A 14079-nucleotide genomic window follows, 5' to 3' on the forward strand; every position below is an offset into this window, starting at 1 on the left:
CATCTACTAAATGCCAGTAGGATTCCAAGTCATTGTGATAAAAAGAAAAGTCCCAAATGTCCAATATGCCCCTGGGGGCAGTGTCCTCTCCTGCCCTGAGAACTGCTGCTTTGGGGTCTCCTCTGGAGTCCATTCCATAGACCAGGACTGGGTGAACATTTCTGAAATATTTCACCATGTTTCATTTCTGTTCAAAGCCCTGCAGCAGCTCCTCATTGTAGGACAAACACAGCATCCTCAGCCGATGGGACAGAGCAGGGCTCATTTGGCCGGATTCAATGCTTCAACTGACAGTCGGGCGTTGAAATATAGGCTTTTGGGTGAGAATGGCAAGTAGGACCCAGTGCCTACTGATGCTTCTGGTTCCTTATCCTGATGTGCCTCACAAACCCCAAATCTTTCTGACCCTTTGAGCTCTGAATTTATTGATAGCAGATTTTGGTACACAAGATATTTTTATTTTTGACAGAGCAAGAAATGTTTAGTGGGATTCATCTTAAACATATTGTGCATCACGCTGTTTACAGTGGTTCATGTTATAATAAATAAGGTAGTCTAAGGTTATAAATGCTAAGATGCCACCTCTTGGGCATGTGATTCCCTGTGCCAGGGCTCCTTGTCCTGGTTACACTCCAGTTGCCCAGAATGCCTGTGAAGATCAGGGTAAGAGAGCATAATGACTTTATAAAATGTCATCGTGACCTTGGTGTTCAAGTGGCCCTCAATATAGTCCAGACGTCCAGGGGTTGCTCATATATGACTAAGCTGTACAGTTTCGCTGTGCCTCAATCTTCCCATCGGTTAATAGGGAAAACAATATATGGATGCTACAGGTACTTTTTTTTTATATGCACTGTAGTTGATCTCTTGTCAAAGTTTATCATTATGCATTTACCATTTATGGCTTTTTGAGTGAGGCCTGTGTCCCTCGGGAGGTACCCTCTCCATGAGGCAGGTGTCATTTGCTGGCTACCGGGTCTCCAGCATATATCCCATCACACAGATGCTTGACAATTCACTGGATGAATAAGTGAATGCGTGAAGGGCTATTACCATATAGATACCATATAGGTAAGGGACTGGTGCTTCACTGATGAGGGCTAGTATGCTTCCCTCCTTCCCTCACTCATTCATTCATTTAGAAAGAAGGCTCCTGGGGTCTGACAAGAGAAAAAATTTTCTCCCAGCCCCCAATTTGAGCAGCAAAGCCATCCGGACCACTTGCCCCGGGGTCAGGCCACGCTTGGCTCTGTTTGGAACTGTTAGCACGCTTCCAATGACGGGAGGTGGGCACAGAAGCGGAGAATTCATTATAACCGGTTAGTCATCCGTGGAGATTGTAGACGCTGCCCGTGGGCGGGACGCACCTGGCGTTTCCCCGGTGGGGCCTGTTTCGGGCGCCGAGCCCCGGGTGCGAGCGCGACCGGCCCACGGGAGCCCGGGGTCTCCCCTCCCCGCGCAGCCAAGTCAGATCAAGCCCAGCATCTGCTGGCGTAATTCTGTCCAGGGGCCACTGGGCAGGAGGGCCGGCCTGGGTCCTCGCCCGGCACTCCCGAGCGGAAGCGGCAGCCCACTCTCACTTGCTCCCCCGCCGCCCGCGGTCGCCGAGGCTGGAGGCGGCCGGCGCGCAGGAGCGCACGTCCGGGTTGCGGAGGCACGCAAACCAGGCGGGCCCGGGCGGTGGACGCACCAGAGACCCCGCGGCGTCGGGAGCGCGCGGCTCGCCAGGGGCCACTCGAGGTGCGCTCGGCGGGTCGAGAATGACTCAGCCTCCCTCGGGTCGGTCTTCACTGCGGGTCCACGCGAGGGCCCCACAAAGTTCCCAGTCACACCCCAGACGTCGCGCGCGGGCCGGGGGCTCCTACAGCCAGGTCCCGGTGGGGGCGGCCGGGGGGCGGGGGGTGGGGCAAGGCGGGTCCCCTGGCCTCCCAGGGCTTCCCCGACTTCCTATCGTCTCGCCCGTTCTTCAGCGCGCGGCCAGAAAGCGCCGCCGGCCCAGGGGGTGGGGGTCAGCGTGGGGGAGCGGGTGGCCTCCGGGCCTCAGAGGAATCTCGCCTTCCCGAAATCTAGGGGGTCCGCCGATCCCGAGGGACTGGGCGCCGCAGTGGCTTCCCTTCCCGGCCCTGACAGCCCGGCCGCAGCCGCAGTCGCGCGGACACCGGGCTGCAGCGCGCTCGAGCGCCAGCAGCTCGGAAGCCCGGGCCGGGCTCCGGGCGCTTCAGGGGCGGCCCCGCGGCGGCCGGAGCCTGAGCCCCGCGCTCGCGCGCCAGCGCCGCCCTTCGCGCCCTTCCCTGTCAGGCGCCGGGGCCGGAGCAGTAGCCGCGGGCGGCCACGCAGCAGTGCCCTAGCCGGGACCCGCAGAGCCCCCAGTCCCGTCCCCGCCCCACTCCGCCGCTGGCGACCCCGGCCGCCGCCGCAAGCCCCGGCTCCTTCCTCAAGACTTTTGCCTCTCCGCCTGCCCGTTCCCTCCGGAGAATCCTCTAAGGCTCGGCAGCGCCCGACCCCGCCGCCCCAGACCCCGGGGCGCTCCTCCCGCCCCCCTCCCCCCCAGCAGCCCCGGCCCCTGGGGTCGGGGGACCGCCCGGGGCCAGCCTGAGAGTCGCGCCCGCGGCCGCGGACTGCGGAGTTGTAAAGAACTCGGCGGCCGCAGTGGCCGGGCGGGGCAGGGCGCGCTCCGCCGCCGCCAAGGACACTGGAGTTTGCGAGTCCCCGCCCGCGCGGCGCCTCCCGCCCTCCCGCCGGGGCCCGCCGGACTCCCCGGGGCCGCTGAGGCGGGGCCGGGCGGCCGCCGTGCGAGAGGCGCGGCTCCCTCCCTCTTCCCCCGCCTGCCTCCCTGTCCCCTCCCTTCCCTCCCTCCTCTTCCCCGCCCTCCCCCACCCCCCGCTCCTTTTTCTGCTCCCCAAGTGAGCCCGGCGCGCGAGAGGCAGGCGGGGCGGCGCGGAGCAGTCAGCCCAGCGCGCTCGCCCACCGCCCGCTCGGCGCAGCTCCCCGCGGCCGCTCCTGTCGCCGCCGCCGGCGCGTCGGAGGGAGCCCAGCATGGCCGGGCCGGGCTCGCAGCGGCGCGCGTCCCGGGGGGCCTCGGCGCTCCTCGCCGCCGCGCTTCTCTACGCAGCGCTGGGGGCCGTGGTGCGCTCGGAGCAGCAGATCCCGCTCTCCGTGTAAGTGCCGGCTCCTGCGCCGCCCAGGGAGGGGACCCGGCCGCCCGCGACCCGCCGTGCCCAAGTTTGGGCGCCTGCAGGTGCGGCCCGGCAGGACCTGCCGCGGGCGTCGGCCTCGCCTCTCGCACCTGCCTTCCAGGACGGGCGTGGGGCGGCGAGGCTGGGGTGGGATGCTCTTGCCCCCTCGCTCAGGTCGGCGAGGGAGACCCTGAGAGGTTCACCTCAAGTGACAGCTCCAACTTTGAAGCCTGTTTACCGAATCCAACTTCCACGAGCCATTTATTTATTCCCTCTTTGCTGTCTTGCCATCTCACTTCTTTTTGGGGAAGCGGGGGAAATGGGTGGGTTTCTTCCGACTAGTATTTGCCAGGTGATGCCCAGTTGGGTGGTCAAGTTCTCAGACAATGATTCACATAAAACCCGGTGATCTTTTTAGAGAGCTTGGGAGACTTTGCGCGTTTTGAACTATGTGACCCCCCTCAGGCCCCCTCCCGCGTTGCGCTCTGCAGTTTGGTGCTGGCAGTTTCTACCCAGGCGCTTTTTCTTTTCTTTTTTTTTTCTCCAATGTTCTGTCGCCCGGCTCCTTCAGCCACAGCCCCGTGTGTGCGTGCGTGTTGACTGTGACACGGGTGTTATATTTGTTCCTGTGCCCTTTCTCCCTGTAGGGTGAAGCTCTGGGCCTCCGCTTTTGGTGGGGAGATAAAATCCATTGCTGCTAAGTACTCCGGCTCCCAGCTTCTGCAAAAGGTAAGGTTTCTGTAGTGGCAGGAAGCGATGATTTTTCCAGCACAGAAAATGGAGGCAGATTTAGTTTTCCAAACAAACGTGAACCCGGAGCAGCGTCAGTTATCAGCGGTGTCTCTGGTCCCCTCGTGTCTTGGCAGTGGACTGTGCAATGATTCCTCCCTACCAACTGGTTATTTTTAGATGACACTTGGTTCTAAACACAAAGAAAGGCAGGATCCTCATACTGGCACTGTCCTGGCTGGGGCTCGGAAACTGAGTGTGTTTGCCTGGCTCTCCTTCCAGTGTCGGTATTGCTGTTACTGTGTGAGAGCAGATGCTTTTCTGGCCAAAAAAATGCTAACTTCATCCAAGGGGCAGCCTCAGTGCCTGTTTTATGATGTCTTTCACCTTGCCTGCTTTGGAGACTGGGGTTCAGCATATCTGAGAAAGACGCTGCACTATTGTTTGTCATCCCTGCGGTTGTACAATCCCATTATTCCCCAATCATCTAGACCCAGGGCTGGGATGCATTACATCATTACAGATAAGGAGAATGAATGTGGTTATCTTTCCACTCAGCTGCACTGCCGGGTAATAACCTATGAGAGTAGTCCACAAACTTAAGAAATTGGTCTGCGTCCATATAATTCTGGAGAGTAATGAGAATGGAGAATTGATTATTAGGCTTTTATCAGAAGCTGCATCAGTTTTAATTCAAACAGGCAGCATTATGCTTAAAATTACCTTGTGAGATGTATGGTCCTTTGCCCTCCCCTCCAAGGAAAAAAAAAAGAAAAAAATAGGCTAGGGAGGAGAAATTACAAGGGTTCAAAGAATTTCAAGTTAACAAATCAGCAGGATCAATCCAAGTATTCTCTCAAAGATAGAAAATAAAATTGGCCTTTAGGGGATAATTCTCTGAAAATGGGTACAAACAGATTAAATTGTCAAGTTAACTTTTCAGCATTTTTAAATGTGCTTTTTGGGCCAATGTAACATATGTGTTATGCATGCTGCCTGGTAACCAAGTACGTATTTTATTTATGGCATTCTGCTTCAGAGAGTAGCGTTTTTGGGGACATTATATGAAGCAGTTTGTCACACGAAATCCAAATATCGTAATAAGGCATCAGCCCACAATGGAAAGAAGGAAGTTATTCTTAAAAATTGCCAATAGCCATATTCTTTGAAACTGTGGGAAGACTGTTTGCTCAACTCCGTTATTTGGGGAAGGAGTTCATTGAATTATGGGCAGTTCATAAAAACTTGAGGCTGCGATGTGCCTTTATAGAAAAGTGATAATTTACATACCTGCGACACACCCGTCAGTTTATAGGAATTGCCTCTTCTGCTGGTATTCTTTGAATCTGGACCAGTCTGTATCCTGCTTTGGCATTTTGCCTGTGTGTCACATGTTTTATGTGAAGAGTTTGGGACTGTTGCTGTTGGCCTGTATTGCATTGCCTGTGTATTTTCCTTATGCTTTTAAAGAAGAGAACATTTTTGTATAACTTTAAAGAAATATTTTTCATCTGCCTGTTGTAGTTTAGTTGTAGCAACTCTGAAAGTATCCCTTCAGAGCCTGTGAATGGTTTTTTGGTTGTGCTTACCTATCTTTTATCTCACATTTTGTAGGAGCACAGGAGATAGGCTTTTTCCTTCTCTCTGAAGTTAGCACACACGCTCGCACACACTTGCACACACACTGCACAAAAAAACTCAGAAATATCCCCCGTCAGCCATATTATTGGCTACTCTGTAATAGCCAATTGGAAACAGCTAAAATGCTTCTCTTACCTTCTCATCAGCATCCTTTCTGATACTGAATTCACAAGCCTAGCTTTGCTTTTGTCATGTTTGCAGCTTGACAATTGTGTAATTATTTCCAGCTGTTTATGGCTTTGTTGTCATTCCTTGCTGTTGCCTGGCGTTTTGTAATCGGATGCTAGGGGAAGGTGGGGTGTTGCTTGGCATTAGGTTCTGGGGTGGATACCTGCTCTTCTTGCATTTTGAAGGCAGTCATGTGCCATGGGGTCCTGAGGTACCTATGGCTTTGGCCTGATAGGCAAGGACTTCCATGAATGATGGACAGGGCACGTCAGGTAACTTGGGGAGCCCTTTTGCAGGTACCTTTTGGCCATCTTGGTCCATTGCCTCCAAATATGACGGAATTTTTTAAATTAGCAAATAACATTGATTTAGACAGTTCAGAATATAAGAAACTTTAAGAAGAGATCTAAGGTGCTCAGAGTGTGGGAGGCATAACATCATTTGGAAAAGCAAGGAGACAGTTGCCTTTCTCTTGCTTATTTTCACGTTTCTGGCCATTTGCCTGAAGAAATACTCCTCTAAGTCAAAACTCTGTGCATCCTTCCATCACATCACTGCATCCTTAACAATTTGGATACTCTGAACATGAGTTAAAAAAAACCTTGGCTGTAAAACGAAGTTAACACTGTATTAAGGGGACTCAAAGGTGACAGTACCATGTTGCATAACAGACTGTAATTACACTTTTAAGGCACGGACGTGTAAATTTGATTTTCAGTGAAGTAGGCATACTGCATACCACTGTATCATTTTACATACTCTATGTAGTTTCTCTAGTTGACACTTCATGTTGTGAATTAATGTAGTATATTCATTTTTAGAATGGGGGTTTAGTAATTTCTACACTAAGGCAAAAACTTTACAAAACAGCTATCGTGAATATAAGTTAAATAACAATTGGCCGGGGCGCCTGGGTGGCTCAGTTGGTTGAGCGACTGCCTTCGGCTCGGGTCATGATCCTGGAGTCCCAGGATCGAGTCCCGCATCGGGCTCCCTACTCGGCAGGGAGTCTGCTTCTCCCTCTGACCCTCCCCCCTCTCATGCTCTCTCTCAAAAAAAAAAAAAAAAAAAGTAATATTAAAAAAAAATAACAATTGGCCGTTTATTTTAAGGTGTTTGGAGACTGGGAAAACTGCCATTTTGGTAAGGTTTTTTTATTAGATAATATAATTTGAGCTAGTAGAAGTATCGCTGCCTTCATCAACATAAACACAAGTGTTTAACAATGTACCTCATTGTCATGGCTTCAAAAAGGAGAGCGTTTCCCCAATTGTTTCTATGTTTAATACCATGGCTTTCACTACTTTAGCTTATGATAATATGGTAGGTATTCTGTGCCAGACTTTCCCTATTTTCTTTTCTCCTTTTTGTCTTTGCTGAGCACAGGAATAGCAACCTATTAGTTTCTTTTAAAGGGGATATTTCTGAGTTTGTAGAAGGCTGTCATCGTGTTTGAGCAAAGGGGTGTGTTTTGGGGACGGTGTGGAAGAACCTGAGACGTGTATGTCGGACTCAGTTAATCTTGAGAGGTTGTTACCGTTGTGCCAGAACAGCGGCCCCGAAAGGGAAGTCCTGGTGAGCCGCTGTGTGTCTGTATCCCGCCTTCCTTAGCTGGCAGATACTGCAGAGGTTTCAATTGGCTTCAACTTTTAATTAACTTTCCTGTTTGACATATTCATGCCAGTATTCAGCTGCCTCTATCTTGCTTCATTTTCCTCAGATAATGCACATTGTTTGGGTTCTTTTGGGGAGGCATAGTTTTATTACCTCTCTATTTTGGGATTCAGTGCCTGGCATTCCGGTAGGTCTGGTAGCCTAGGCTGTTAAACTCATGGGCTCCACGCCCTGAACACTCACAGTACAAGGTATTAAAGTGGCGTGATGCTCATTTCCATGCTCCTTAGGAAGAATTTGGTAGAAGCTGGGCTTTTTTCATTCTATTTAGTACCACATTCAGAGATTGCTATGTTTATGGGGATGAAGGGTTCCAATTACATTTTACAGAATCGGGATGATAAATACACAGCGGAAATACAGGTACTGTGTGTCTCTGCCATTAATGCGAGGAAAATAATGGACATTTACCTTGCATGCCTTATGCAGCACTTACCAAACATGCACTTCTTGGAATGCACAACCAGGTTTTTGCGTTATCAACTATTTATTGAGAGGGCGGCTTTCATACATAAACGTGATGTCGCTTTCCACAAGACAGAGTCAGCAGAGTAAAACGTTGGTTCTTTAACCCATTTTGATAATTATGACTCTTCATCAATGTGGATATCAATGGACTTTTAAATAATTAAATAGGAGTATTCACTTATCAGGAATTGGGTCGCAGTGCTGTGCTACCTATAGGAAGCCTGATACTCTACAGATTGCTTTTCTAGGGGAGGCGCTCCTTCGCTGAACATTTTTGTTGAGTAAACACGGTTATTTGTCATTCTGCAAGATTAATGCATTCAACCTACGCTGCCAGCGGCCAATGCTCTAATTCACAGCACCACTTCAATTACTGGACTTTTCTCTGGCAGATTATTTTTAAAAGTCTTGAAATCTCAGACAGGACCGTTTTCAATGTTTCAGGACAGTTTATTGGTCTCATTATTGCAGTCACCAGCGCATTAGCAGGACAGGGTGAACCAGTTGGAATTCAGTGATGCATCTTACCCACACATGTATCTAACTGCGTTTGTAAACTCACACCCGGTTCCTTGCTGACCAGATAAAGTTCTTTTTGTATGGCTTGCTAAATTTTTGTCTGAGCTCCTTTTGTTCATTTTTTTTCTCTCTCTCAAAATTTCTTTGCTGCCAGATATATTTCTGCTTTGCTTTTTCTCTCATTGGGAGCTGCTGCAGCGTCTGTTGCTGGATTTACAGATGCTAGTCAAAATTAAGGGAAATGAAAATATAGACATTGTTTTCTTGTCGGAGGCAAACTCAGATTTTTATTTCAATGTGGTTATAATTTTGATCAATTACTATGGGGATCTCATGCTGGCTTTTTATTTCATTTTGTATTTTATCTTATCTAATACCAGTGTGCTTTGAGGCAAACACACGAGTACCAAATCACCTAATAATTATGAAATCTGTCGGGCATGTGCAAGCACAATTAATGTTTCCATTTTGTGATGAAGATGTAGCCGTGTATGAGGGTGAACAAAAGTAAAAGAAATGTGGAATCATTACCCCAAGCACCTGTGGTCCCACCGGGTGTTTAATTGTCCTGCAGCCTGAAGCACATACTCATGGAAGTGCAAGTTTGAGATTTGAGCCCCTTTTCAGTCTTTGAGGGATCCTCAGTTGGTGGTGGTGCTCACACTTACGTCGATCAATACATGACTTGGTGTGTTGAGCTTGCCTAAAGAAGTGTACATTCTCACCAGGATCTTTTGTGTCCGGTCTGTCATTCCTCCAGATTTACCATCACAGATGCCAACAAATGGGCTTTTTCTTTATCCACATTTATGTCTGTCGAGGGTCCCCCATCTTCTGCAGTCACTTCTGCTTATTGAAATTTCCTCCTTCACCGAGACCCAGAGCATCTTCTAGACAGAGACTTTGAGCAGATTCTGTGTTCCCTGGGACACTGTGATCTGACTGGGAGGTTTGCTATAGCTGAGACTGAGAAAAAATGAAATAGATGTTGTAAATGCCAGCCTATGAATTAGCATATGAGATCCTTTTAATGCAGTTTTTATACAAGAGACATAATGGCCTGTGTTTTATATCAAGTGACTACAGTCGTGCTATTGTGTATCATTCAGAAGAAGTTCCTCATGTCAGGCTTCTGGAAACATTGATAGAATCTTTATCAGCCCTCTTTGGTCCATTAAACAAAAGTTAGCTTCTCCTTCAAGGGAAGGAAGGAAGGAAGAGGAGGGCTGCTTGATTTCCTTTGATTTCCCTGAGTATTTAGTGACCAGCAGATTGAGGTGGTTGTTCCTGAAATGTCAAGCCAGGCTCAAAGACCCCTCTGTGATGCAGCCCTCTGCCTGGACCACAACTCACCCTTGACAGATTAGGCATCTGCATAGCTAATGTATTTTTAGGGGATTTCTATGTGCATAGCCAGCATGTCTGCTTTTCAGAAGAAAGTTATTTTACCGATACAACTTTGAAAAGAGTCCAGTGTGTTTTCAATAAATGGTAAACATTTCAATTTCCATTTGCTTTGAACAACATTCATTGGGTGTTCATTCCAAGGCCGTTTAAATAAGGCATTAAATTTATAAGGTGTATTAAATTTGTATGTTGCATAGCTTCCTGGTGACCTCAAATCAAGATTATGAATATAACTCAGAAGCCAAACTATTAATGGGCATTTCAAGGCCATATTGGAAAGAAGAGCATTATCTCTTGACAAGAAATAGATGGCTATTTCTTCACTTTGTGCTCTTCAGAGTGTTTATCTTGGCACCTGATATTGGAAAACAGTACCCTCCCAAGGTTAAAAGAGCTGTTATCCATGTAAATGATCTGGACAGGCAAGCTGGGCAGGGCCGTAAGTGGCTGTGGGTTCACAGAGCAGACCTTTGGTTATCCATTTTAGGTGAAGCAACTGCCAGTTGATATTCGGGGCTTGCACATGTCATTACCATTATACTTATTAACTTCGTGCATGTGTGTGTAAGCCCATAAAAATGGATGCTGCTCATCACAGAACGTGCCAGATGCTGCCTGCTGATGGAGAAGACTGTTCTTGTCCTCTTGGGCTTCTAGAGAGTGTGGCTTGAGGGGCTCAGCAGGTCTGCTGGGACAGGACCAGTCCATCTGGCACCTGAGATGGTGTAGGCAGCTGGAAGCTGAGGATCTGCTGAGCCCGGGACCAGCTACATAATTTGCAGGGCCCAATGAGTGAGGAAAATATGGGACTCTTTGTTCAAAAACTATGAAGAATTTAAAGATGGTGACAGCAGAGCATTAAAGCACAGGGCCTGTTGGGTCCTGGGCAAAGGCCCCTATGGGACAGGCCGTGCTCAGTTAGGCTTTCTCTTTCCCCTGCTCGGTGGCTCGTCCTCTCAGCCTGATTGAACGTTCAGGCCACAGTCAGTCTAGGAGGTGTCCTTTGCCCGTCTTTGTTCATCGTCATAATAGGTGGAGAACTTGGAGCGTTTACATTGCTGCGCATCTTTGGAGATGCAGTGTTGTTAAAGGAGAGGTCACTGGCTTAGGAGCTGTGACATCTGTCTTTTTATCTTTTCTGTACATTTCCTGAGTGGATTTGGGCAAATTGCTTAATCTCATAGTAAAAACAGGTGGACTTCACTCATTCGCTCTGCGTTCCTGCAGTCCAGGTACTGTGATAAGGATTTTATAGATGCCATCCCCTTAAATTCTCCCAACAACCCAATAAGTCAGGGACTACCACTCACCCCCATTTTACAGATTTGGAAGTTGAGGCTCCCAGAAGTTAAGCAGCCTTTCCAAGGTGACTGAATCTGTTTACCTGGCCAGTGTGCTACAATGTCCCCTCCTCTCTTTGTGACCTTTTTGGCCTCAGTTCCTGTTTGAGAAAAATGTGGTTAATACCTGTGTTTTTCTAGCTCATGAGTATTTGGGAGGACTAAATGAGGTAGCAGCTGAGAGGTTACTTCAGAAGCTGAAACCCCGGGCTAACAGCAGAGAAGACAGGTGTGGAGTCAGAGGGACTTGGACTGGAGTCCCAGATCTGCCATTTCCTAGCTGGGTTGTCTTGTTGTTTGACATTTCTAAACCTGTACCCTCGCATGTGAAAGGAGTCCAACACCTTCTACATTATAGGCTGTGATGAGGATTAAATGAAATAAAGTACAAAAAGCACTTAGCGTGGTGCCTGGCCCATGGAAGCCTCCTGCCAGGGTGTTGCTGAGGTCATTACTGGTTGCATGATACAACCAGAAGGTCTTTAGGTAACCTTTGCCGAGCTTCTGTGGGGACTGAGTTCGCTCATGCCAATGAGCAAGAGCACGGATGGGCGGATGAGTGCTGGGTGCCGGCGTATTGGCAGGTGATCCCACAAGGCACCTGAGAGGAGGGAGCTTGTGGACCCAAGTGGGAGGAGGCTGTGTGGACATGAGCTCTGCCCAGACATTCACTCTTCTCCTTGAGGTCAGCTCTCTTGTCCCTGAGGGTCAGGAGGAGAACCCATCACACGAGGAATGAGGCTTGAAGAACGGTGTCAGGGTCTCCCCGTTACCTCCTCCCTGGCTCTGCCCTGCTGTGGGGGCAGTGGGTCAGGCTGAGGAGTGGCTGAGTGTGCCCCAGTGTTCCGAGTGCGGCTGGAGCCATAGGAGAGTGCAGGCATCCAGCGATCCCCCTGCTGTGGGGGTGCATCCAGGAGCCAGCCGTGGGCACTCATTAATCCAGATGCCCTCTTGGACAGCATTCCAGGCATTTCCTCCCATGAAAATCCCATCTGCTGGACTTCTCCCAATGACTTCCCGGGGTGGGGGTAGGGGTGGCCTTGGACACCAGCAGGAGACTGGGCACCTCACTGGACATGGGGGGAGGGGTCTTTCCTCCAGTTGGGACAGGAAGGTGCAGTGGTGCATGGGGACTGCCATCTGCCCGCAAGTCTCAGGAGGCACTGAAGGGCATCCTGTGTCCCTTGGTCCTTCCCACTGGCCCTCCTGCCTCTGCTTCAGAGCTTGCTTGGCACATTCTGTTGTGTTTGGCTTATGAGCGTCTGCAGTCCTCTGCTGATCTCCTTGAAGATGTTGCAGGAGTGACATGGGCCACCCCTGTTTGTGGTAAACATAGGCACCAATACTTTGAAATCATGCTGGGGGTGCTATTGTAGCTGCATAACTTAAGAACATTGTTTATGCATGAAGCCGTTATTATCAGCCGTGAAAGTCAGTAAGAAGTCAGGAATGAAAGGAAACATGCAAATCTGTGGTAGTTCCCCTTGGGCCAGGTAGTTCAGAAAAGTGCCCAAGAACCGTTTGTGCCCAGGAATGTTACAGAACATCAGAGTCTGACTGTACTGGCAGCTTCTTGAAATCCACCAAGGTCATAACCAGCTTAGGTAAACAGATGGTTGATGGGGGCTGGATAGGAAGGAAATGGACTTTTTCTTCTTTCGAGTGTTTAGTGTGAGCCAGGCATGCTTTGTAGGAAAGGAGATCATGTCAGGCATCTGATGTGGTCCTTGGTTCTCTTTGGAGGTGGCCCCCGTTACCTACCTCTTGCAGGTGGGTCTTGCAGCTCAGGGAGGTGGAGTAGCTGGCCATGTAGTGGGGCTGGGACTCACACTGGTTTGTTTTGAGCACTCCCCCTTCCACAAGCCTGGGATTTTCCTTTATGGCACAGGCCACCTGTGTGGGTTGATCCCACCTGAGCACAGGCTCCAGTGGGGTTTGCAGGACCGCAGCAGGATGAGAAGGGCTGGGTAGGTTGGGATGCCAGAGCCCTTGCCACTTTCTTTCCCCCAGACATGTGTCCTCAGGTGGGGTATCGGGATGTGCGCTCTTTGGACAGCGAGGCTAAGAAGGACTCTCTGACCTCCAGTGTGGGCTCGTGCCTGCTGGGGGCCAAAAGGCGGTTCCTAGGGGAGTGTGGGCAGGGTTGGCTGGTCTGGCCCTGGCTTGCAGGGGAGTGGGGGCGGTGTCGGGCATCTTAATGCCTCTTCTCAGCCTGGAGGGTGCAGCTGCCAAGGAAGAGAACAATCTTGTGGGATCCCCAAGCAGGATGCTGTCTCAGCTAAGACAAGAGGATTCAGCTGTTCTGGAAAAAACGGGGAGCATTTCCCTTCGTGTTTTCCCTGAAAAGTCAAACCTGCTCTTCGTCTGTTTGCTCAGGTCTCTGAATATGGGAAGTGTGGTGCCATACACTTAATGATTTGACATCTTTTCCTGAGACTTTGGTGTTTTACATTAAAATGGAATGAAAGGTGTAATTGGCCTGTGGAATTCCCCCCAGTCTAGACCTTCCCATGATGTAAACTTGACTCTGCATTTCCTTCTTGACAGCTGCTAACTCTTGGCTTCCAGGAGGGAATGAAGTGTCTGGTTTTAGAAAAATCTAGATTTCTATTACAGTGAGCATGCATAGCCAAAGACAGATTTTTAAAAAGAGCATGGGCCTTGGAGTTGAATTCTGCTCTGCCAGTCACTAGTTTTACCTCCCTGGGCCTTGGTTTGCTCATCGGCAAAATAGAAGTACTGATAAAAGCACCTGTGTTAAAGGGCATTGGGGAGGATTAAGTGATATAACCCATATGAAGTAGTTTAGAACAATATGTGGCACATGGGAAGCCTTACTTCTCTGGCCACTCTCTTATTTATAGTGTCCTGCTTCATTTTTTTTTTTATTCTTATGTTAATCCCCATACATTACATCATTAGTTCTAGATGAAGTGTTCCATGATTCATTGTTTGTG

The 14079-nt window shown here is 49.6% G+C and overlaps 1 protein-coding gene across 1 annotated transcript in view; it reads left to right on the forward strand.

Annotated features, from left to right (window-relative positions):
- The first annotated feature begins 2893 nt into the window (after positions 1-2893).
- Positions 2894-14079, forward strand: part of CACNA2D3 (calcium voltage-gated channel auxiliary subunit alpha2delta 3) — an 807776-nt gene continuing 796590 nt past the window's right edge. The window contains exons 1-2 of the mRNA XM_081805734.1: positions 2894-3158; positions 3824-3905. Of these exons, the coding sequence (XP_081661860.1) occupies positions 3037-3158; positions 3824-3905 (204 nt within the window). The 5' untranslated portion in view covers positions 2894-3036. The remainder of the gene's footprint in view (positions 3159-3823; positions 3906-14079) is intronic.

This window comes from Leptonychotes weddellii, chromosome 1, assembly GCF_054177405.1.
Source record: "Leptonychotes weddellii isolate Sample4059 chromosome 1, ASM5417740v2, whole genome shotgun sequence".
Classification (NCBI taxonomy): domain Eukaryota; kingdom Metazoa; phylum Chordata; class Mammalia; order Carnivora; family Phocidae; genus Leptonychotes; species Leptonychotes weddellii.